The 23,794-nt window shown below is 45.4% G+C and overlaps 1 protein-coding gene across 1 annotated transcript in view; it reads right to left on the reverse strand.

The window, feature by feature from the left end:
- The window catches only part of LOC140847150 (zinc finger protein 541-like), a 40,576-nt gene extending 20,462 nt beyond the window's left edge, over positions 1 to 20,114 (reverse strand). The window contains exons 1-7 of the mRNA XM_073226401.1: positions 19,888 to 20,114; positions 6,563 to 6,966; positions 5,086 to 5,329; positions 2,566 to 3,220; positions 873 to 931; positions 429 to 605; positions 59 to 230 (exon numbers count right to left, since the gene is read on the reverse strand). Coding sequence (XP_073082502.1) covers positions 59 to 230; positions 429 to 605; positions 873 to 931; positions 2,566 to 3,220; positions 5,086 to 5,329; positions 6,563 to 6,869 — 1,614 coding nt within the window. The 5' untranslated portion in view covers positions 6,870 to 6,966; positions 19,888 to 20,114. The remainder of the gene's footprint in view (positions 1 to 58; positions 231 to 428; positions 606 to 872; positions 932 to 2,565; positions 3,221 to 5,085; positions 5,330 to 6,562; positions 6,967 to 19,887) is intronic.
- Positions 20,115 to 23,794: the final 3,680 nt, after the last annotated feature.

Consider the following 23,794-nt stretch of genomic DNA (forward strand, 5'->3'; position numbering starts at 1 on the left):
CAGTGGGAAGTGGACCGACCAGTACCCACCTTGGCTATGCTCCCGGGGGCTGGCTCACTGGGCCCACAGGCTCCGATGCAGGAGTCCCCAGAGGAGCTATGCTCATGCCGTCGAGGGTTTCCAGGCTCCTGGGGGGCTCTGTGCCTCCACCTCCGGCCTCAGCACCTGTCTCAGAGGCTTGAAAAACTCCATGCCGGACACCCACACACCGACAGAGAAGAGATGGTAGCCTACGAGGAACCATAGGCAAGCGGCAGAGGGGACGCTCCAGGCTCAAGCGCCAGCCCGCCCTCCCTGGAGCAGCGCAGCCAGACTCCTGGTCACTGCCCAGGCTTCCCCAGGAGGATGCCTCCATCCTGAGACAATGACACCCAGCCACTGACTCCCTCCCCCAAAGCCTGTGAGCGCCTTGCGAACACAGAACCTACTGCACGCGCGCCTTCACCTGTTGGTCCTGCTTCCTTCGAGGTGACAGCCACTTGTCGCTGTGAAAACAAATATGGCTGGTCAGCCCTTTCTCTGTATAAAATATCTGGCTGCAATTCTTGCAGACATACGTGCTCCTTGGCTCTGCCCAGTCTGCAGGGCCTCCATTTTGCTGGTTACTGTGGACAGACACGGCAGGGGGAAGAACGGGGGAAGGGGACTCCACCCATTTTTTTCTTTTTTTTCTTTTAAGTCTGATCCACTGACAACTCTCGATGAATCCCCAGAAATGGAGACGATACCCCCTTCCTTCATGGCCTGGCGGGCACCTCTTCAGGGCTGAAGCATCCAGAGCTCACTCGCCCAAGGCCAGCACATAAAAGCCCCCAGAGGACTCCCGAGGGGTTGAGCCCCCAGGCCCGGCAGGGAGGGGCTTCTGAACTTACCATCCGCCTGCCGTGCTCTCCTCCTTCACTGGATCGGGGAGCCGGTAGGTATTTCCATCCTGAAGATGAAAATACATTTGAGCCAACATATAAAAAATGAGGCATATGCAAGGACTAAAACTACAAAGTGCCAAGAAGAAAACACAGGTGTGACTCTGTGACCTTGGATTAGGCCATGCTCTCTTGGATGACACAGAAAGAGAACAAACTGGACTTATCAAAACTGAAAACTTCTCTGCATCAAGGGACACCATCAAGAAAGTAAGATCACACAGAATGGGAGAGTCATTACACGTTATACATCTCATAAGGGCCTTGTATGTACAGCTCAACAAAACTCAAATAACCCAGTTCAAACATGCACAAAGGATATGAACAGACACCAAACCAAAGACACATGAATGGCTGATAAGCACATGAAAAGATGCTCAGCACCACCAGCCATTAGAGCCTCGTGAGTCAGACCATGATGAGGTAGCACCTCACATCCACTAGAATGGCTATGGTAAAAAAAAAAATTGGACAATAGCAAGTGCTGATGAGGCTGTGGAGAAATCGGAGCCCTCATACCCCGAGGATGGGGATGTGAAATAGCACAACTGCTTTGGAAAAGCCTGGCAGCTTCTCAGATGGTTAAACACAGAGCTACCCCATGAACTAATAATTCCACTCCTAGGTAATTTCCAAGAGAAATGAAAATGTATGTCCCCACAAAAACTTGTACAAATGCTCACAGAAGCACTATTCACAATGGCCAAGTGGAAACAACCCAAATGGCGATCAACTGATGAATAAATAAACAAAATGTGATGTATCCACACAATGGAGTATTACTCAGCCATAAAAAGGAGCGAAGCCTGGCTTATGCTACAACATGAATGAACTTTGAAAACATTATGCTGAGTGGAAGAAGGCAGACATGAAAGGCCACAGTGTATGATTTCAATTATATGAAATGTCCAGAGTAGGCAAATCCATAGAGACAGAGGTAGATTCATGGTGCCAGGGGCTGGGAGGTTATGGGGAGACCTGGGGGGACAACTAAGGGTATGGGGTTAATTTCTGGGGTGATGAAAATGTTCTGGAAAAAGTGGTAATGGTGCACAACCTTCTTGAGTATACTTAAAGTCACCAGATGGTGTGATTTAAAATGGTTAGATGGCACACGAATATTAAAGCTGTTTAAAAAAATAGAGGATGCAGCTGTTGGGTGCTAGACCTGAGCACGTCGCAAAGAGAAGCGGCTGACCGCCTGGCGCCCAGGTCCTCGTGGCCACCACCTAGGCAGGAACCAGGCTAATGCTGCACAAGTGCTGACACATGTGGGCACCCCTGCCCCACAGCCAGAGATGGCATCTCATGCAGGAATACTGAGGGGGAAGGAACTCTCCCTTTATATCTTCTGGAGAATTTGAGGGGCAAACCCAGAAGGAAGAGATGGGCAAAAGGAGGGCAAGCAGAAAAAACTCAGTGAGGGAAGGTGACACAGGGCGTCCCAGCGACTTGCAAAGCCTTCATCCTGGCTTTTCTGTGGGTGAGGTTGGTGGGGGGGCCACGATCTCCCTGAACCTTCACTTCCCCTCTGTAAAACTGGGTCTGAGGACGCACGGGCACTAAGTAAAATGCCTGGATGACTCAAATTCAGAAACAAGTGATGAGTGAGACTCTCATCTCACAGCATAAAGTCAGGTACCTGGATCCTGTTGGATATCGTCAGCTTGGACTTTGAGTCCTGTGGGGGGTCCACCGAAGGCACAGCGTCCTGCCAGCTCTCCAGGGTGGGCGGCAGCTGGGGTGGCCGCTCCGACTCAGCTGGGTGTGGACCACCATTCTCTCCTTCCCTGGAGTGAATGGCTGTGAACCCAGCGGCGGGCTCCTTCCACAGAGGGTGACACTCCTTGGGAACATCAGTGCCCAGGGTCACTGGGGCCGCTGGCGTGCAGGGGTAGGGCCCCAGTGAGGGTGGGGAGGGACAGGCTGTGTTTTTCCCTTCCCCGTCATCTGAAGCCCCAACCAGGACCGGGCCGGGAGAAGAGATCTCCTGGTGGACTGTGCTGCTCACAATAGAGCGCAGGGGCTCTCGGTTGGGCAAAAGGGGGCCCGGGGTCCTGGCTTCTGGAGGCACCAGGGATCGCAGGCCATCTGCAGCAGGCTGGTCGGCCACCTCGTAGGCAGGAGAGGAGTCCCCACAGGCTTCTTCCTTGGGGGGGGCCTCCTTCAGGATGCAAAAGCCGTGCTGGTCCTCGTAGTGCCGGCGCAGGGAGCGGTCATCACAGTAGCTCTTGCTGCAGCCCTGCTCCATGCATGCAAAGGGCTTGGTCTGCTGGTGGGTGAGCAGGTGCCTAGTCCTGGAGTCACACATGAGAAGGGAGTCAGAGGTCACTGGGGCTCAGCCTCCCACTGCAGGGTCCCGAGCCTGACTCCCCCCACAGTGCTCCAAAGGGGGAGTGGAGCTCAGAACCACAGTTCAGAACCTGCACTCAGCCCCGGCTACAGTCAAAGCATCGGGAAGGGGTGCCCCTCTCCCTCACCATTAAGCAAACCCCTTATCTGAGAGAAAAATCAACAGAAGCCAGGCCAGAGTTCCCCAGAATGGGTTCCCCAGGAACACCAGCCCTCCACAGTTGCTCCCTGAGGACGTGGGCTCAGCTGGCAAGTCCGTTCTTATAAAACACCATTTGCTTCTTGGAGGTTCACGGGAGCAAATTTAAAAGCCACATAGCAGGTAGATAGATAGAGGGTCATCTATGTAACTTGCCATGTCTCTGAAACATAGTTGCCCACAGAACTGTTTTTTGAAATAGCCCCTCTTTGCACCCTTAAGAACCAAAGTTTTGTAGAATACATTTGAGGAAAAGCTCATTTCGGGAGGATCCTGCCTTTATCAAAGGAGTCCTTCCCCTACCATAGAATTCCTACAAGGAGACAGCTGCCTGAAATCCCCCACAGGAAAAAATACAATTTACAGATGTGCTACCAGAACTTTCTAGAAAACAGCCAAATGTGCCTCCTATAATATAAATGAATACAAATATGCACAATGATTATGTCATACTCATATCTACATTAATAACTATAAACAGATGAGAAAATCACCCTCTGCACTCCAAGCAGCCCTAGTCTGGACAGTCCTAATAATACTGCACATGGGACGTGTCTGATAAATGACAAAGCCCTTCCCTAAAGGTCAGCCCCGGCCTCCATCGGAGGAGAGTGGGAGAGACCCAATCTCCAGCTCCCCTGTTAACTGGTCTGTGACATGAGCAAATCGTGGCCCTTCCCTGGGGGGCTTGGTGAGAGGATGAGTCGGAAGGTGGGTCAGTCAAAGCCCTGTGGGACGGCCAGGACCATATAAAATGCAATGGACTCTAGCTCCACCCATGTTGTTGCAAATGGTAGGGATAAGGGGGTGGTGGGGGAAGAAAGGGGGCATTACGATTAGCATGTATAATGTGGGGGACATGGGGTGGGCTGTACAGCACAGAGAAGACAAGTAGTGATTCTACAGCATCTTACTATGCTGATGGACAGTGACTGTAATGGGGTTTCTGGGGGGGACTTGGTGAAGGGGGGAGACTCGTAAACAATGTTCTTCATGTAATTGTAGATTAATGATAACAACAACAACAAAAAAAGCAATGGACTGCTGTCTCCCACTTGCCAGTCTCTTGGTTTGAGAAAGTCTGTCTGTCCTTCCTCACTAGCAGGAAAAGCTTATCATTTACCAGACATTAAGAACAAAAGGAATTCTGCTTCAGACTCTTTTATTGGGCTTTCTTTTTAAAATCGAGTTAAAAATAATAATAATAATAAGTTAAAAAAGACAAGAGTCTCTCATGCCCTGTGGAGTCCAGGTACATGTTCCTCATATAAACACGGGCTGGTTCTCCTCAGGTACCCACCACTGTCTCCAAACATTTCTCTATAAAGTTAACCCGACTCCCTCCATGACAACATTGCCTCGGGACGTCCTGTCTGCAAATCAAGGCAGTGATTTTCTCATTGGTAGACTTTGGGGGCTTGGAAGGGTGACCTGTTCAGGGCAGTGCCAGACCTGTCCCCAGACATGGAGTTCTTGTGTAAGCACCGGTCACAGGGACCCAACACCAACAGGGTGTGTCGGGCTCATCTGGGAGGTGATGAGAATGACCTAGGAACATGCCCCCCGACCCCAGGCCCCTGCACAGACGTTGGTGACCACACTCCTACATACAGGTGGTCCCGGCGCTTAAAGGCCTTGCTGCAGATTCCGCAAACGTGTTTCCGTTCCTGGCTGTGCGTGAGGTAGTGCTTGCTCCGGGAGCTGGTGCTGCTGAACACCTTCCCGCAGACGCTGCAGTCCAGAAGCAGCTTCTGAGGCGAAGTGTGATGCTGCTCTTCTTTCCCTGCGCTCCCGGAGGTGGCCCTGCCTCCTTCGTCAGCCTCTCCAGGCACCTGAAGCACGGCCAGCCTCAGGTCTAAACAAACAGGAGAAAGCCACGTTAGAGACACCCGGGGACATGGAAGAGCTCGGCTAAAGCGCTCCCCGACTCTCAGAACCGCAGTAGACGCGGGAAGAGAGGCCCGGGAACCCTTTCTCCATCTCCAGCACCTTAATTCACAGAGAGAACAAGGCCTAGACTGGGCAGTGGGGAGAGTAAGGACCCTGGCCCGGCCACGCTGCAGGACGGCGCCCAGTCAGAGGCCACACTCAGGACAGTTGTGGCCTGGAAGGCTTCTAAAGACTAGGGTGCTGTGGCGGCAGGGGCTTTATGACACCATTTATCTGGGACTCCGCAGAGGTGGGATCCAAGAATCCAACAGGCAACACGGGAGCACTGCACCTTGCGTGGAGTGGGGGCCTCGGATGTTTTTCATTTTAGCAAGTCTTCAGGGGGCTTCGTGAGCTGCTTATCCCAACCAGCAGTAATATCTGGTTTGCAGGGCCACTCCAGATGTGGCTTTCCCCGCACGTGCTGTGACTCTCGCTCGATCAACCCACCTAAGCATCTTACCTAAGGATATCGTGAAGAGGCTAAAACAAAAACTGAGTTTATCTTGTGTGGGAAGCGTGAAGGCAAAGCAAAAGGCAACAAGCAAGGACTCTAATTACTGTCTTAGTTCTCTCTTTGCTGAAGAGAAGACTTAGAACTAAATCAATGGGCTGCCGGCATTAACTCAAACAATATCGATAAAAATCTGCGCACTGTCCAGTGCTTTATAATCTACGAGGGGCTTTGACATTCACTTCTTCTTTTGCTTCTGACCGCTGTCACTCTGGGGAAAGCAGAGTGCGTATTGTCATCCCCCACTTTGCAGACGAAGACACTGATCCTTAGGAAGAAGAGACAACCAAGGAGCAAATGGACAGGATCCTAGCTCATTCTGCAAACAGGAGAAGAGCCTCTGAGATGTGGCATGGGCAGGAAAGTCTCTCACCACCTCAAAGGTCTGCCCACTCCACACACAAGATTAGGATATCTCCAAACATCCACATTTCTCAGCATTATTTCCTAGGATCAGTATTCAGTTTCCTTGACTAGTGAATTGGGAACAATGCCCAAGCAGAAAACCACAAGGTGACTGTCCTTCCCCATTCACCCACAGAAATGGAAAGTTTCCTTAACCAATCCACACAGAATCAACATGTAGCTAGCCCAGGAAATTCCACACAGCCCACCAGGCCCTGGGACCCAGGTGGACAGCCTCACCCTGTAAAGAAGCCTGAGATTCCGGGTCTGCATACTTCTCCAGCAGCTTCACGGAGTCACGGTCCTCCCCAGAGTACAGGGAGAAAGCATCTACGTTGTCCTCCAGCACCTTGCTGGGCACATTGGGTGCTGGGAGGCTGGGGTCCATGTCCAAACCACTCAGGCCAGCACAGAACAGGTCTCGGGAGCTGGGACCCAGATCCTGGTTGAGGGCATTGCTGCAGTTGAGTCCTTGACTCTCAGAAAATGAAGGGAGGTGTATCTCGGATGGATGGGCACCCTCCTCCCCTGCGCTGTTCTGGTCCATGGCTCTCTGCTGCCAAATCTTGACCAAGAGCTACTCTCCAGACGAGCGAGGCTTGCAAGGAATCGGGGAGGAGAGATCCCTCGGTGGTTTCTAAGTCCTGAAAACAAACAAGGAGGAATCAAAATCATGAGATGGCCATGGAGCATACAGAGCATGGACTTGGACTTCAAACAGACCTGTATCTGGGTCTGTCCTCTGCCATTTAACAGCCATGTCAACACAGGTAATTCACTTAAGCTCCACAAGCCTATTTCCTCTTCTGTAAGTTGGGCCTAAGAGCACCTCCATCATAAGGTGGTTGTTGGGAATAAATTTAAAGATTTCCAGCAAATTCATGGACTGAACCAACTTCTTCTCCAGCAATGAACATATACAAATATGACAAAAGATAATTTTTAATATATAGCCAGGCTCAAGAGACAGGTAAAACCCCAAGTTGCCAGGAAAAATGTGAAAACTCAAAGACGACTTGGAGGTACAAGCTCAGGTCTGCCTTAGGGGAAAATCAGACTCAGATACAGGACTCGGAGCTGTTGTGTAATACGGCAGCCGCAAGGCATATGTGGCTCTGAAGCGCTTGAACTGTGGGAGGCCCAAGTCGAGACAGACTGTGAGTATAAAATACACAGTCAATTTAGAAGATTTAATGCAAATCAAAACAAAGAATGTATCTGTAATGTTTTACATTATTACATGTTGTAGTGGTACTTTAGATATAGTGGGTTAAATGTTATTAAAATTAATTTCGTCTACCTCTACTTTTCAATGTGGCTCCAAGAAAATTATAAATAATATATGCCTTATGTTAAATTTCTATTACAGAGCATTACCTTGGAGGCTGGCACCTGGGGTCAAAATAGACACAAGGGAAAAGGAACAGGACCTTGAGCTCACAGGAAATGGGGACCTGGGACCCCAGAAGAGTTGTGACATCCACAGGACAACTAAAGAAATAAAAGAGAAACTGCACACAAGCCTAGAGAAGCATTCCAAGAACTAAAAGAAAACAAAGAAACAAATAAAACACAGGACAATGAGAGATGAGAAGACCCAGCACAAGAAAAGAAAAAGTCAGTATGAGACAAGAGCAAATATCTTTTAAAAGAAGCAATTGGAATTCCTAGAAATGAAAGGCATTTAAATAAAAATTCACTGGCAGGTTAAAGAGCAGATTAAACAGTGCTAAAGAGGAATAATTAATCAGCAGAGCAATCTGAGGAACTCCCTCCCAAATTCAGCACAGAGAGATAAAGACGTGGAAAATATGACTGAGGAATTGAGGAATTATGAGGAGCAGATGCAAAAGTCCCAGGCCTGTGTCTAATAGGGAAATGAGGAAAGAGGAGACACTACAGGAGGACAGGATACTAAGGAGATCACGGAGGAGCTCCCGGGACTGCAGAAGCACATGACGCCAGGCTGAAAGGTCTGATCCTTGAAGACATGGGGTTAATAACAACCAATCATTCCAAGGCCAGAGCAGAATAAATGAAAATGAATTCACTCCGACATGCAGCAGTACTGACGAACACTAAAGACAAAGAGACACCCTAAAAGCTACCAAAAAGAAGAGGCAGATGATCTACAAAGGGAAGACGACTAGCCTGGTGGCAAACTTCTCAACAGAAATAACGTTGGAAGGTGTGGAATAATACCATCAGCAAAGGGAAGGAGAGAGCCAGCCCAGAACTCAACACACGGCAACATCTGTATTTAAGGAGCAATGCAGACTTTTCTCAGTCAAGGCTTAAGAGTTCACAGGTTTCTGAATCATTTGGGAAAAAGAAAGTGACAATGATTGATTTTGTATTTTAAGTATAAACTCTAAAGGAATCTAAGTGTAACTACCAAAAGGAAAGGAATAAACTATGTAGCATTTAAACTAGTAGGATTTATCTCAAGAAAAGAAAGAGAGAAAAAAAAAAGACTCAAATTCCTAAAATCTGAAATTAAAGAGGGGACATCACTAATGACCTTACAAAAATAAAAAGGATTATAAAGGAATACTACAAACAATTACATGCCAACAAATTAGGAAACTTGGATTGAAATGGACAAATTCCTAGAAAGATACAAATTATCCAAACTGACTCAAGGGACCACAGACTACCTGAGTAGACCTGTAATAAGTAAAAAGATAGAATTGGTAATTTAAAAAGTTCCTCCCTGTGCCCCCAAGAAAAACTTTATCAGAACTCTGGAAAAAAGTCAATGGTTTATAGTAACCAAGTGAACTCCTATCAAGAAAATGGTGACTGAAATCTGGTAGGAGAAGCCTGTGACACTGTAACTTCCCCATACCCCATCCCACTCCCCAGCTCCACGGCAGTTTGCAGACAGCACCCAGTTCCTCCTGGTGTAGGAGGGAGCAGAGACAATCTTGTTCTCAAAGAACTGATGTCTCTCTTGACCTGGATGGCTCTTGAAAAGCTAACACAAAGGTCTTGCTTTGACTTTGCCTAACCTGGAACTCAGGACAGCGAGTAGAGTAGCCATGGGGATGGCATTTGTTGAAAACATTAAAGCAACTAGGGCAAGTAGTTCTAAAATTCATATGGAACCACAAAAGATCCCAAATAGCCAAAGCAGTCCTGAGAAGAAAGAATAAAGTCGGGGGGATTATGCTCCCTGACTTTGAGCTCTACTACAAAGCCACAGTAATCAAGACAATTTGGTACTGGCACAAGAACAGACCCACAGACCAGTGAAACAGACTAGAGAGCCCAGATATAACTCAAGGATATATGGACAATTAATATACGATAAAGGAGCCATGGATATACAATAGGGAAATGAGAGCCTCTTCAACAACTGGTGTTGGCAAAACTGGACAACTACATGCAAGAGAATGAAACTTATTATTATCTAACCCCACACACAAAAAGAAACTCAAAATGGATCAAAGACCTGAATGTAAGTCATGATACCATAAAACTCTTAGAAGAAAACATAGGCAAAAATCTCTTGAATATAAACATGAGCAACTTTTTCCTGAACACATCTCCTTGGTCAAGGAAAACAAAATAAAAAATGAATACATGGGACTACATCATGCTAAAAAGCTTCTGTACAGCAAAGGACACCATCAGCAGAACAAAAAGGCATCCTAGAGTATGGGGGCATATATTTGTAAATGACATATCCGACAATGGGTTAACATCCAAAATATATAAAGAACTCACACACCTCAACACCCAAAACACAAATAACCTGATTAAAAAATGGGCAGAGGATATGAACAGACACTTCACCAAAGAAGAAATTCAGATGGCCAAAAGACACATGAAAAGATGTTCCACATTGCTAATTACTGGGGAAATGCAAAGTAAAACCACAATGACATATCACTTCACACTAGTTAAGGTGGCCAACATAGAAAAGACTAGTAACAACAAATGCTGGCAAGAATGTGAAGAAAGTGGAACCCTCCTACACTGCTGGTGGGAAGGTAAACTAGTTCAAGCAGTGTGGAAGCAATACTGAGGTTCCTCAAAAAACTAAAAATAGAAATACCATTTGACCTGGGAATCCCTCTCCTTAGAATTTACCCAAAAAATACAACTTCTCAGATTCAAAAAGACATATGCACCCCTATGTTTATCGTAGCACTTTTTACAATGGCCAAGATATGGAAGCAACTTAAGTGTCCATTAGTAGATGAATGGATTAAGAAGATGTGATACATATACACAATGGAATACTATTCAGCTAAAAAAAACAAATCCTACCATTTCCAACAACATGGATGGAGCTGGAGGACATTATGCTCAGTGAATTAAACCAGGCAGGAAAGACAAGTGTCAAATGATTTCCCTCATTTGTGGAATATAACAATGAAGCAAAACTGAAGGAACAAAATAGCAGCAGACTCACAGACTCCAAGAAGGGACTAGCGGTCACCAAAGGGGAGGGTTGGGGAGGGAGGGAGAAGGGGATTGAGGGGTATTATGTTTAGTACACATGGTGTGGGGATCACGGGGAAACAGTGCAGCACAGAGAAGGCAAACAGTGACTCTGCGGCATCTTATTACGCTGATGGACAGTGACTGCAATGGGGTCTGGGGGGGACTTGATAATATGGGTGAATGTAGTAACCACATTGTTTTTTCATGTGAAACCTTCGTAAGAGTGTATATCAATAATACCTGAATAAAAAATAGAAAAATAATAATGGAAAGAGTCTTCACTGACAGCATGTGACAAAGAACAGTCCACAGAAATAGTCTCGAAAAGTCCCTGAACAGTTACAACCACGAGGAAGAGCAGCAGGCAGCCCTGGGGTGGAGGGAAAATCCGACTCCCAGAGTCCCCGCGTTGGAATGTTCAGCATGTCCAGTTTCTCAACAAAAAGTTACGACGCATGCAAACAAAGATGTTCCAATCACAGGGTCATCTATTTCATGCAAAAGGAATCAAACAAGATGTGGCCTTTTATGTCTGGCTTCTTTTACCAGTAAGCATGGCATTTTTTCGGGTTAATCCACATTTCACAGCATTTATCTACCATAACTTCATCCTTTTTATGACCAGGAAACATTGCATTGTCTGTAGAGACCACATTTTCTGCCTCTATTAATCTATTGATGGGCATCTGGATTGTTTCCATTTTGGCTTTTATGAATACTTCTATCCACACCTAAACACTTAATAAACATGCACTGACTCACTGATAACAAATCTGGTGGACGCTAGGATACCAGGAGTTGGGCCTGGACTCCAGGCCATATCAGCGTGTACTGTTTAAACTCTTTTTGTGTTGAGATGTAACGGAACTGCTGTGCCCTCAACACCTGCGTTTCACATTGTGCATCTCCCTGTGTGTCTGCGTGTGTAGCCCACCGAGGGAGCTCAAATTCAAAGTTGAATACAGGTCCATAGACCTGGACCACAGCTCTGGGACCTGACTGAGTACCAGAATTCACAACATGGGGGATTTAGAAAGGTGCATAATGCATACACCGTGTTTTAAATAATCCCCAGGGAGTCCAGGACAGCACCTGGTGACCAAATCATAACACGTAGGATGACTCAGAGTAAAGCAGAATAAATAGACTGCAAAGAGCAACATGTGAATTCAGGTTTGGCCACCAAAGGAGACTGGAGACACCCTGGCATTCTCAGAACTTCCTAGGTTTCTAGACTGCAGAGAAAAGGGTATGTGTGAACTGTATTAGTTTCTATTCAGAGGCAAAATGATTTCCCTGCCAATTCTCAAGTTTCTTTTACAGGGCTGCTGGAAGCTGTTTTCAGTCCTCCGAGGAGCAAAGAACCCAGCTTTATTCATCTCCCAGTAATAAAACAAGCTGATAAAATATAAAGTAGTATTTTGTAAAATAAGATGTTAAGCATTTTCTCCTTCTCATGGATTACACCAAGTGCTTTACATGCATTCATTCACTCACTCCTCACTCACTACCCAGAGGCTGGTTCTATTATTACTTCCATTTTACAGGGAAGGAAAGGGACTCTGAGAGGACAAGTAATCTGTCCAAAGTCATGTACTTAACAAGTAGTTGAGCCAGATTTTAAACCCAGATAATTTGACCTTAGAGCTTGTGTGCTTATCCACCACACAACACTGATTCCTTACGGAATAAACAGCAGACCACATTGTGTACCCTTTAAACTAGAAAACACAAGAGGTTCTGGGTGGGGCCAGGGCGGGAGACAGACTGTCTCTGGAATCCCCCAACGCTTGAATCACCTGCTTTCCAGCATACTCCCAAAGTCCAGAGAACACATCGGTCTGGTCACAACCTCGGGCAAGCAAGCCCAAAGTCCAAAGGCCGTGCTTTTCCACAAAGTAAAGCAAGCCCCCCTCAGCCGATATTGAATTTACTTGGGTTCTGTCATCACACAAATTCAATTCATCAAGTGTCAGCACCTTCCATGTCCCTGTGGGGCAGGGTCTGTGGTGCCCTGGATCCTTGTAGACATACCCAAGGGTCCAGATACTCTTTCCAAGAATTGTATGTGTTTTCATTTTAAGAATTAACTAAAAGAAAAAAAATCAGTGTATCTATATGATTGGATTAACACTCTATAACCAAGTGCTACCATTTGGTTTTGATGCCTAGGGTATGTTTACAATGGCACTAAGGCAAACAAGGACTATTTTTACTGCCGCAGGCTAATGAGAAGCTAGAGGTGGATTTAGCTCATTGCAATGCCTTCTGTTCAATTAAAAGCCAACAGGCATCCTGGTACAAATGGAGGTTTTACTGTAGTTCAAACTGAGAAAGAATGGAAGAATTGAGACATCACAGGGTCTGCTAAATGCAGAAGGGCTCAGTGTGGCAGTCGGGAAAGTAGTTGTTTCAAGGAAGCAGCTAAACTTCAACAAAATAGCATGTTTGTATTTTGAATTACATTGGCTCGGTTGCTTGGCTTGTGTTTAAGTGTATGCTGACTTTATAGCAGAGAGAACTGTATAAGAACTGTTAAACTCTAGGAATATAAGCCTTGTTTCATCAACATTTTTGCATTAACTGTTTAAAAAACAATAAGTCAATACTGGCGATCCAATGCAATTTCAATTTTTTCTTTTAAAACAGGGTCATCACTCCATGACTGGTGGGGGTAGGAAGAGAAAGAACTCTGTGAAATGCTACCTTTTGGTGGGGGGTAACCTGCCATATGGTTCTAGACTGCAGCAGGAAGTCCACACTAGATAAATAATGTTTACTGTAGCATTGTTTGGAGGGAGGGGAAAATCTGAATGTTTACCTGGTCTACAAAGATGTTTTGTTTAGCCTGCAGTAAATTTAAATATTTTCTACTAGTTATCAAATTGAAAAATCTGTCTGAGTTCTTTTGGATAGCGTATGAACTCTCCAGAAGAACTCTCTGTACTTACAGAAATGTTCTAAATCTGCACTAATGATAGCCACGAGCCACAGAGCTAAGGAATACCTAGAAATGCAGCTGGTGCAACTGAGTGACTATTTATTTTATTTTAATTCAGTTCAAATTTATATAGCTACAAGTGGCTAGTGCCTACCAAATTGGACACTACAGATTAAGAGATTCTATGTTAAGTAAGGCTGCCAACTTGTATTTAAAATTCTGGGGGAAAAAATCTGAGCATCTTTCAACACTGAGTCCACATTCCTGTAAAGTAACAACTGGCTGGAGCTAAGAAGCTGTAGCTACTTTAGACAGAGCATGCCCCCATCAGTTTGCCACAGTCTTCACCACTCCCTGTTCTCTCACACCCACCCATCCTCTCATTTATATGCCCTGTCAGGCCTGTAGAGGCATCTGAATTCAAAACCCTGATTTGTGTGGTTTTCTTTGACCAACATCTCTTTCGTCAGTTTTGCCAAATGAAGCCCTTCAGAATCATGCCTAAATGCCCCCTTGACCTGGAGAATACTGTTCACATAACACAGTCCGAGGTTATTTCTTCCTCCTCTGAACTCCAATAAGCACTTGTCTGATAATCCTAACACTTATCCCAAATGGCCTCAGAATTTATTTTTCAGGTTCTTCAATTTTCTCTAGACTATAAGCTCTAGGTGGCTGTGACTCTGCTTTATGTGTGCATACTTCTCATAACATCTCAGCTGGGACAGAACTCTGATCAAAGAAGGCTCTCAGCAGCGCTTTCACTGAAGAGTGACAGGATTCCACTGTGCCACCTCTCTTCCTTTCTGAAAAGCCCCAACCTGTTGGACCATCAGCCTTTTATTACCCAAGCACCACCCTCTTCTTTCCCTCTTCATCGGTGTTACAGGGAGGAAGTGATCATCTTTGAGTAACAGCAGGCTGCTGGAAGCTGCATGAAGAGACAGACCTGCAGCTTTTACCCTATGAAAGTTTTTCCTCATTTCCCAGTCCTAACTTTGTTATAAAACATAGGCCTGTCCACTCCTAGGAATTTACCCTAAGAATGCAGTAGAACAGTTTCAAAAAGACAGATGCACCCCTATGTTTATGGCAGCACTATTTACAATAGCCAAGAAATGGAAGCAACCTAGGTGTCCATCAGTGGATCAGTGCATGAATGGATAAAGATGTGATACATATACATAATGGAATATTATTCAGCCATAACAAGAAAACAAATCCTACCATTTGCAGCTACATGGACGGAGCTGGAGGGTACTATGTTCAGTAAAATAAGGCAGGTGGAGAAAGACAAGTATCAAATGATTTCACACATATGTGGAGTATAAGAACAAAGCAAAAACTGAAGGAACAAAACAGCAGCAGACTCACAGAACCCAAGAATGGACTAACAGTGACCAAGGGAAACAGACTGGGGAGGATGGGTGGGAAGGGAGGGATAAGGGGGAAAATGGGGCATTAGGATTAGCACACTTAATGTAGCAGGTGGGGACACAGGAAAGGCAGCATATTCACAGAAGACAAGTAATGATTCCATAGCATCTCACTATGCTGATGGACAGTGACTGTAATGGGGTGCGTGGGGGGGGGACTTGATAATAGGGGAGTCTAGTAACCATAATGTTGTTTAAGTAATTGTACATTAATGATACCAAAAAACAAAAATTCAAAAAAACAAAAACTAAAAAAACCACAGGCCTGTTTTTTTGAGCTACACAATGTTCTTTATAAATGGATCAGCCAAAACTCGCAACAAAATGGGTACAGAGGGCAACTACCTCAACATAATAAAGACCACATATGATAAACCCACAGCTAACATCATGCTGAAGAGAGAGAAGGTGAAAGCTTTTCCTCTGAGATCGGGAACAAGACAGGGATGCCCACTCTCCCCACTGTTATTCCACATAGTACTGGAGGTCCTAGCCATGGCAATTAGACAAAACAAAGAAATAAAAGGAATCCAAATTGGCAAAGAAGAAGTTAAAGTTTCACTATTTGCAGATGACATGATATTGTACATAAAAACCCTAAAGACTCCACTCCAAAACTACTAGAACTGATATTGGAATACAGCAAAGTTGCAGGATACAAAATTAACACACAGAAATTTGTGGCTTTCCTATACACTAACAATGACCTAATAGAAAGAGAAATCATGAGAAGAATTCCATTCACAATTGGATCAAAAAGAATAAAATACTTAGGAATAAACCTAACCAAGGAAGTGAAAGACCTATACCCTGAAAACTATAAGACACTGTTAAGAGAAATTAAAGAGGACACTAACAAATGGAAACTTATCCCATGCTCTCAGCTAGGAAGAATTCATGTCATCAAAGTGGCCTCCTGCCCAAAGCAATATACAGATTTGATGCAATCCCTATCAAATTACCAACAAGCTGGAACAAATAGTTCAAAAATTCATATGGAAACACCAAAGATCCCCCAATAGCCAAAGCAATCCTGAGAAGGAAGAATAAAGTGGGGGTGGGGGGATCTCACTGCCCAACTTCAAGCTCTACTATAAAGCCACAGTAATCAAGACAATTTGGTACTGGCACAAGAACAGAGCCAAAGACCAGTGTAACAGAATAGAGACTCCAGACATTAACCCAAACATATATGGTCAATTAGTATATGATAAAAGAGCCATGGACATACAATGGGGAAATGACAGTCTCTTCAACAGATGGTACTGGCAAAACTGGACAGCTACATGTAAGAGAATGAAACTGGATCACTGTCTAACCCCATACATAAAAGTAAATTTGAAATGGATCAAAGACCTGAATGTAAATCATGAAACCATAAAACTCTTAGAAAAAAACACAGGCAAAAATCTCTTGGACATAAACATGAGCAACTTCTTCATGAACATATCTCACCGGGCAAGCGAAACAAAAGCAAAAATGAATAAGTGGGACTATATCAAGCTGAAAAGCTTCTGTACAGCAAAAGACACCATCAAAAGAACAAAAAGGTATCCTACAGTATGGGAGAATATATTCATAAATGACAGATCCGATGAAGAGTTGACATCCAAAATATATAAAGAGTGCACGGACTTCAACAAAGAAAAAGCAAATAAGACAATTAAAAAATGGGCATAGGAGCTGAACAGACAGTTCTCCAAAGAAGAAATTCAGATGGCCAACAGACACATGAAAAGATGCTCCACACCGCTAGTCATCAGAGAAATGAAAATTAAAACCACAATGAGATACCACCTCACACCAGTAAGGATCGCTACCATCCAAAAGACAAACAACAACAAATGTTGGCGAGGTTGTGGAGAAAGGAACCCTCCTACACTGCTGCTGGGAATGTAAATTAGTTCAACCATTGTGGAAAGTAGTATGGAGGCTCCTCAAAAAGCTCAAAAGAAATACCTATTGACCCAGAATCTCCACTTCTAGGAATTTATCCTACGAATGCAGCAGCCCAGTTTCAAAAAGACAGATGCACCCCTATTTTTATCACAGCACTATTTACAATAGCCAAGAAATGGAAGCAACCTAAGTGTCCATCAGTAGATGAATGGATAAAGAAGATGTGGTACATATACACAGTGCAATATTATTCAGCCATAAGAAGAAAACAAACTGTACCATTTGCAACAACATGGATGAAGCTAGAGGGTATTATGCTCAGTGAAATAAGCCAGGTGGAGAAAGACAAATACCAAATGATTTCACTCATATGTGGAGTATAAGAACACAGAAAAACTAAAGGAACAAAACAGCAGCAGAATCACAGAACCCAAGAATGGACTAACAATTATCAAAGGGAAAGGGACTGGGGAGGATGGATGGGAAGGGAGGGATAAGGGTGGGGAAAAAGAATGGGGGCCTTACGATTAGCATGTATAATGTGTGGGGGGGCATGGGGAGTGCTGTGCAACAGAGAGAAGACAAGTAGTGATTCTATAGCATCTTACTATGCTGATGGACAGTGACTGTAATGGGGTTTGTGGGGGGGACTTGGTGAAGGGGGAGTCTAGGAAACATAATGTTCAGCATGTAACTATAGATTAAAGATAATAAAATGAAAAAAAACCATAAAAAAATAAAATAAAATAAAATGAAAATGGATCAGCCACTGACATTTCTTTTAATGGAGAGATTTCAACTAAATATGTGGATTTCTGGCTTCTCTTAAAAATTACCAGATTTGATATTCCCTGATAGTCATCAATAAGAGAGAGCTGACAGATGGTGCCGTCTCTAGAGAAGGCTGTGGCCTCCAGTTCCCACAGTCCTCACTTACCTTCTTGCCAGGCCCCTATAATAATCATCATCATAATAGTAAGAGTAGAAGCAAACATTTATAAAGGCTTTATCATATACCAGGCCCTACTCTAACCATGTATGTATCATCTCATTTAATTCCCACAGTACCCCTTTGAGGCAATATGCTGTATTATTAACCCTATTTTATGGATGACGTAGTCTAGAGAAGTTAAGTAACTTACCCCAAATCAAGGTCATGATTCACCCCCAGGTAGTCTGACTTCAAAGCTCTCACACATAACCACTCCACTGTGTTGTAATTCCACACTTGAGGCAGGGACTCCTGTGTAATACTCTGCACCCACATTTTTAAACTGACTAGTCAGGAAAGACTCCCTCCTCTGGCCATCCAACCAATATAATTTTTACCAGAGGTTTAACTCATTTCCTCCGATATCTCATGAAAAGAGCAGATTTAAAGCTTACATTGTGAAAGAGAAAGACATGGTGCAATCAGTAGCCTCTGACTGTACTTCCCAGGAAAATTTCTTACCCAGAATTAACTAAACGAAGAAAAGAGACACCAAAGTTTCTCACTCTAAAAGCTGATCCTAAAAGAAGGTGCAAATAAGCACTAAAATCTAGAGGAGCAGTTTTCATGGTGAGGTGGATGGCAATGTGGGGAGCCCCCAGGTCTTCAAGAGTCTTTCAGGAAGTCAACGAGGTCAAAACTATTTTCATAAAAATATCTGCCTTTTTCATTCTCAGGGAAACTTTGCAGAGGCTACAGGACATATCCAAAGCGGCTGAATACAAAAGCAGTTATAAGAAACAACTATAAAACAATGCTATTATTCTCACTACATTTTTTGTTTTCTGAAACAGTCTTTTAATAAAAATGTCAATTATGTTAACACAGAATTGGTCTACTATTGCTATTTATAAATGAATTAAAAAATATTGTTTAAGTTTATTAGTTTAAACTTGTAATGCAGCAAATGTCAGCAGATAGAGTACACATGCAGAACGCCTCTTTGGGGTCTTCCATAATAAAGTGCAGACAAGTCCTAAGATGAAGAAGTTTGAGAACTTTGGGCCTAAAGAAAACAAGTCCTGCATATACGCATAGGCCCAGGGGTATATGTATCTGTGTAAGTGTGTCTAACACAGAAAGAAACCCTAAAACAAAACTTCTAAACTGGCGGCCACCAGACAAGTTTTGTAAGGGGCTTACACTGTCTTTAAATATTCATTAAACTTGTCAGTATTTTTAAAGTTCAAAAGGTTCCACACAGAGACAGTGTTCTGGTCTCTTCACCAAAAAAAAAAAAAAAAAAATTAAGTTCTGCAAAGCAAAACAGAAGAAAACAGCACTAGACTCATGGACACTGAGAGGTGACAAGTGGTTACCAAGGGGGAGGGGATGGGGCCAGTGAGGAGGGTGGGGTGTGCGGCAATAGGGGGATAAGGGAGCCCAGTAATTTGCAGTCACAATGTTAGGGGGTCACAGGGACTGCTAAACCAAATGATGTACATCTGAAACCAACATAAGATTGTCTATCAACGATACTTTAATTTTAAATAATGAAGTTCTCGCAACACTGTCCTGGCATTTCTATGTGGCCATTTGCATTGACTGGCGTCGCTTAGGGCGCAGTCTGGATGGTCACACTCAGGGCCTGTCGGTATCTTAAGTTGCTAGCCTGGGCTAGAGAAGGAAAAGGCATTTTTGCAATAAGCAAGGCAACATAAGCCAGTCTAATAAATGTCTGCATTCCTCCAGGGAGGTCAACATGCACAACAAAAAACCCCTTTCCTTATCTGATTTCCCAAACAGCAATTCCGTAATCATCTCACCACTGGTACAGAGACTTGTGGAGGAATTAGAAACACTTCTGAGAAAGAAAGGAATCCACCGAGGAAGGGCAGAAACTCACCGGAAGAGCAAGTGAGGGATCCTCCAGGGAACAGGAGGGCCCAGGTCAGGACCCACAGGGACAGCAACGGTCAGACCACTGGGTACTGCCTCCTGGAACGCCGGGTGGTAAATTCAGGATTCGTCCAACTTCTTTTGTCCTGAAGAGCAGGTGCTGGAAAGGAAGGGGACAATTCAGAACTTGGGTCCCCAAGGAAGCCAGGACACTGCTGAGAAATTGGAGGAGATGGCAGCTTTTAGAAGAAAGGAAGCAATAGCAAACGGGAGAGATCTAGGTGGGAGAAAGGGTTCTGTTGTTAAGAAAAAGTTGTTTTTTCCTCCTTTCCTATCTCCCCTGTCTGGGGAGGGACCTGGGGATTTCGCTGGGACAAGCCTAACTGGGTAGAACTGGTGATCAAGAGAGGCTTTTGTTGGAGAGTTGGGGGAGAGGGTTGGGAAAACAAGTATCAGACCAGAGAGAAACTGGGAATGAATGGTTTGTTAATGAGTTGGAAAGATACACCAAAAAATCCTGGTGGAAAGGAAGAATTTTTGCTGGACAGCAATCCTGGACGGAGGGAAAAAATCTGTGAAGAAAGAAAGATATTTTTTGCTCTAAGTTCCAAAAAGGAGGGGGAGGGTTGTACTCAAGGGATAGAGAGAGATTTTTGTTTTTGCTGGATGATCCTAAAAAGAAAGAAACCTGGGTCCCCAAGATGAGGAGGACTCTTCAGGAGGAAACAGAATTTTTAGCAGAACGAACCTGGAAGTGGGGGGCGGCGAATCCAAGGCCAAGATGCAGAAAGGGCGGAGGTCGGGCAGGGCCCGAGATACGTGCTGGAGAGCTGCGAGGGGGCAGTTGGGGCCTGGGGAGCGACGTGGGTAAGAAAAGGGGTGCAGTGGCCAGTGGCTGCCGAGTCTTCTCCAAGGAGAAGGGGCTGCGGGGTGCAGCGAGGTCCGGAGCCGTTGGGAGGGCAGACAGTGCGTGCGTGACGCGGGGCGAGGGGCGCCCACGGCGCCCCCTGCGCCCTTCCAAAGGTTGATGGGCGCCCTCAAAAATAAATGTACAAATTAGATTTTAAAGGGATAAGAGGCTGAAAATGACTAAGGAGTGGGAAGGTGGATAGAGACGAAGAGAGGCGGCCGTGGCGGCAGCAACCGGGTTTTACCCGCTTCCGGGGGTCGCGCGCGGGGACTCGCGGGTCTCCAAGCGTCCCCCGGTTTCCACAGCGCTGCCCGCCGGCCGGGCACGCTCGCGCAGCCGGGCCTGCCCCCGGGGCATCTTGTGAGCTCACCCGCGACGCGGGCACGCGTGCGCGGCACCGGCCGCGGCCGCCTTGCCCGGCCCGGAGCATCCTCGCGCGCACCTTAGACGCACGGGCTCCCCGCGCGTGCGGCTCCGCGGGGCGGCCTCGGCGGCTTTTCGTCCAACGCCGAGGGGCGGGGCCCGGGCGGGGCCTCCGGCGGGGCGGGGCTCAGCGCGGTTAGGCGCCCGGCGGCGGACGGGAAGGGAGGCGGTTGGCCGGGGGAAGGCAGAGCAGGGTTAGGAGCCGCCGGGGGCGCCCCGGGACGCGCTGATGCGGAGCTCGCGCCCGTGCGGGCCGTTGGGAGCCGCAGTCCCCGCGAGGAGGGCTTGGGGAGTAGGCGCCCCTCCCGCAGGGCTGTGGGGCTCAGCGAGGCGGCCCCACGTGCTCTTCAGGAGGCGGCAGCGGACCACGAGCCCCCAGGCCCTTCGGGGCCTTGGGAAGGCGCGGGGCTGAGAACCCCTAAGGGGGCGCGAGCTCACCCGCCTTCCCTTGAGCAAACCCTGAGCCATGTGCGGGTCTGGCCCTGTGCTGAGCAGCGTTGAGGGACAGACAGAAGCCGGGAGGAGCAATGGCCCGGTCTGGTCAGGGAGTTTGCTCCCTGGAAGGACACAGGGATTCATTCCTTAGAAATCCAACACAGGAAATCGTATACGGAGACGACGTACAGTGGTTGCCTTGGGATGGGATGGGATGGGGATGGGCTGTAAAGGACATGAGGGGATCCGATTGGGGTGATGCAAATATTCTAAAAGGGACGTTGACGGTTGGACAATCTGGTGAATTTACTAAAAATTGTTGGATTATACACTTACTATGGGTGACTTTTATGGAAATAATGCTTCAAAGTTTTCTTATTTTTTCATAATGGATCCCTGGGGTAGACAACAAAAAGGACTGGCATTCTACTTTTGGGTTCCTTAATTCAGCAAATATTGCTTACTGAGTTTCTGTTCTCTGCTGAGGTACAGCAGTGTCTGTACTTCAGAAACAAACGTTTCTGCCTCAGCTTGTATTCCAGAACATCACCACCCAAAAGAAATACAAGCCCCAAGTGTCAGACACAATTTTACATTTCCTAGTAATCATTTTTTTAAACAAAGGTTACAAAAAAAGGTGAAAACAACTTTAATAACAATTCAACCTGCAATGTTATTTTAACATTTAATCAATATAAAAATTTTAATGAGATAATTTACTTATTTTTTATTCTTTAAAATCTGGTGTATATTTACATTCACAGGACATCTCAGTTCGGACTAGCCACATCATAGCCACATATAGCTAGTGGCTCTGGTACTCCACAGCATACCTCTAGTGGGGGACAGACCAATATCTTATGAACATAATATGGTTATACTTTAAAAATAAATAAGGAAAGAGGACAGTCAGAGGATACTTTTTGTTTGGTATCATGAATGTACAATTACTTGAACAACATTATGTTACTAGATGTCCCCCATTATCAAGTCCCCGCCACATACCCCATTGCAGTCACTGTCCATCAGCGTAGTAAGATGCTAGAGTCACTACCACTTGGTTTCTCCGTGCTGTACTGCCGTCCCCATGACCGCCCCCTACATTATGTGTGCTAATCATAATGCCCCTTTTTCTCCTTTTTCCCCTTCCCACCCATCCTCCCCAGTCCCTTTCCCTTTGTTAACTGTTAGTCCACTCTTGGGTCCTGGGAGTCTGATGCTGTCCTGCTCCTTCAGGTTTTTTATTTGTTCTTACACTCCACAGATGAGTGAAATCATTCGGTACTTGTCTTTCTCTGCTTGGCTTATTTCACTGAGCATAATACCCTCTAGCTCCATCCATGCTGTTGCAAATAGACCTGCAGCTTTTAACCTATGAAAGTTTTTCCTGATTTCCCCACTCCTAACATTGTTAAAAAACATAGGCCTGTCCACTCCTAGGAATTTGCCCTAAGAATGCAGGAGCTCAGTTTGAAAAAGACATATGCACCCCTATGTTTATTGCAGCACTATTTACAATAGCCAAGAAATGGAAGCAACCTAAGTATCCATCAGTAGATGAATGCATAAAGAAGATGTGGTACACATACACCATGGAATATTATTCAGCCATAAGAAGAAAACAAATCCTACCATTTGCAACAACATGGATGGAGCTAGAGGGTAATTACGCTCAGTGAAATAAGCCAGGCAGAGAAAGACAAGTAAAAAATGATTTCACTCATCTGTGGAGTGTAAGAACAAAGCAAACACTGAAGGAACAAGACAGCAGCAGAATCACAGAACCCAAGAATGGACTAACAGTTACCAAAGGGAAAGGGACTGCGGAGGATGGGTGGGAAGGGAGGGATAAGGGGGCAAGGGGGAGGGAAGAAAGGGGCCACTAAGATTAGCATGTATAATGTGAGGGCAGAGCTGTGCAACACAGAGAAGACAAGTAGTGACTCTACAGCATCTTCCTACGCTGATGGACAGTGACTGTAATGGGGTTCGTGGGTGGCACCTGGTGAAGAGGGGAGTCTAGTAAATATAATGTTCCTCATGTAATTGTAGATTATTATACCAAAAAAAAGAATTAATAAATATTGTTAAAGTTTATTAGTTTAAACTTGTAATGCAGCAAATATCACCAGATGTAGTTTACAGG

This window comes from Manis javanica, chromosome 17, assembly GCF_040802235.1.
Source record: "Manis javanica isolate MJ-LG chromosome 17, MJ_LKY, whole genome shotgun sequence".
In the NCBI taxonomy this organism is placed as follows: Eukaryota; Metazoa; Chordata; class Mammalia; order Pholidota; family Manidae; genus Manis; species Manis javanica.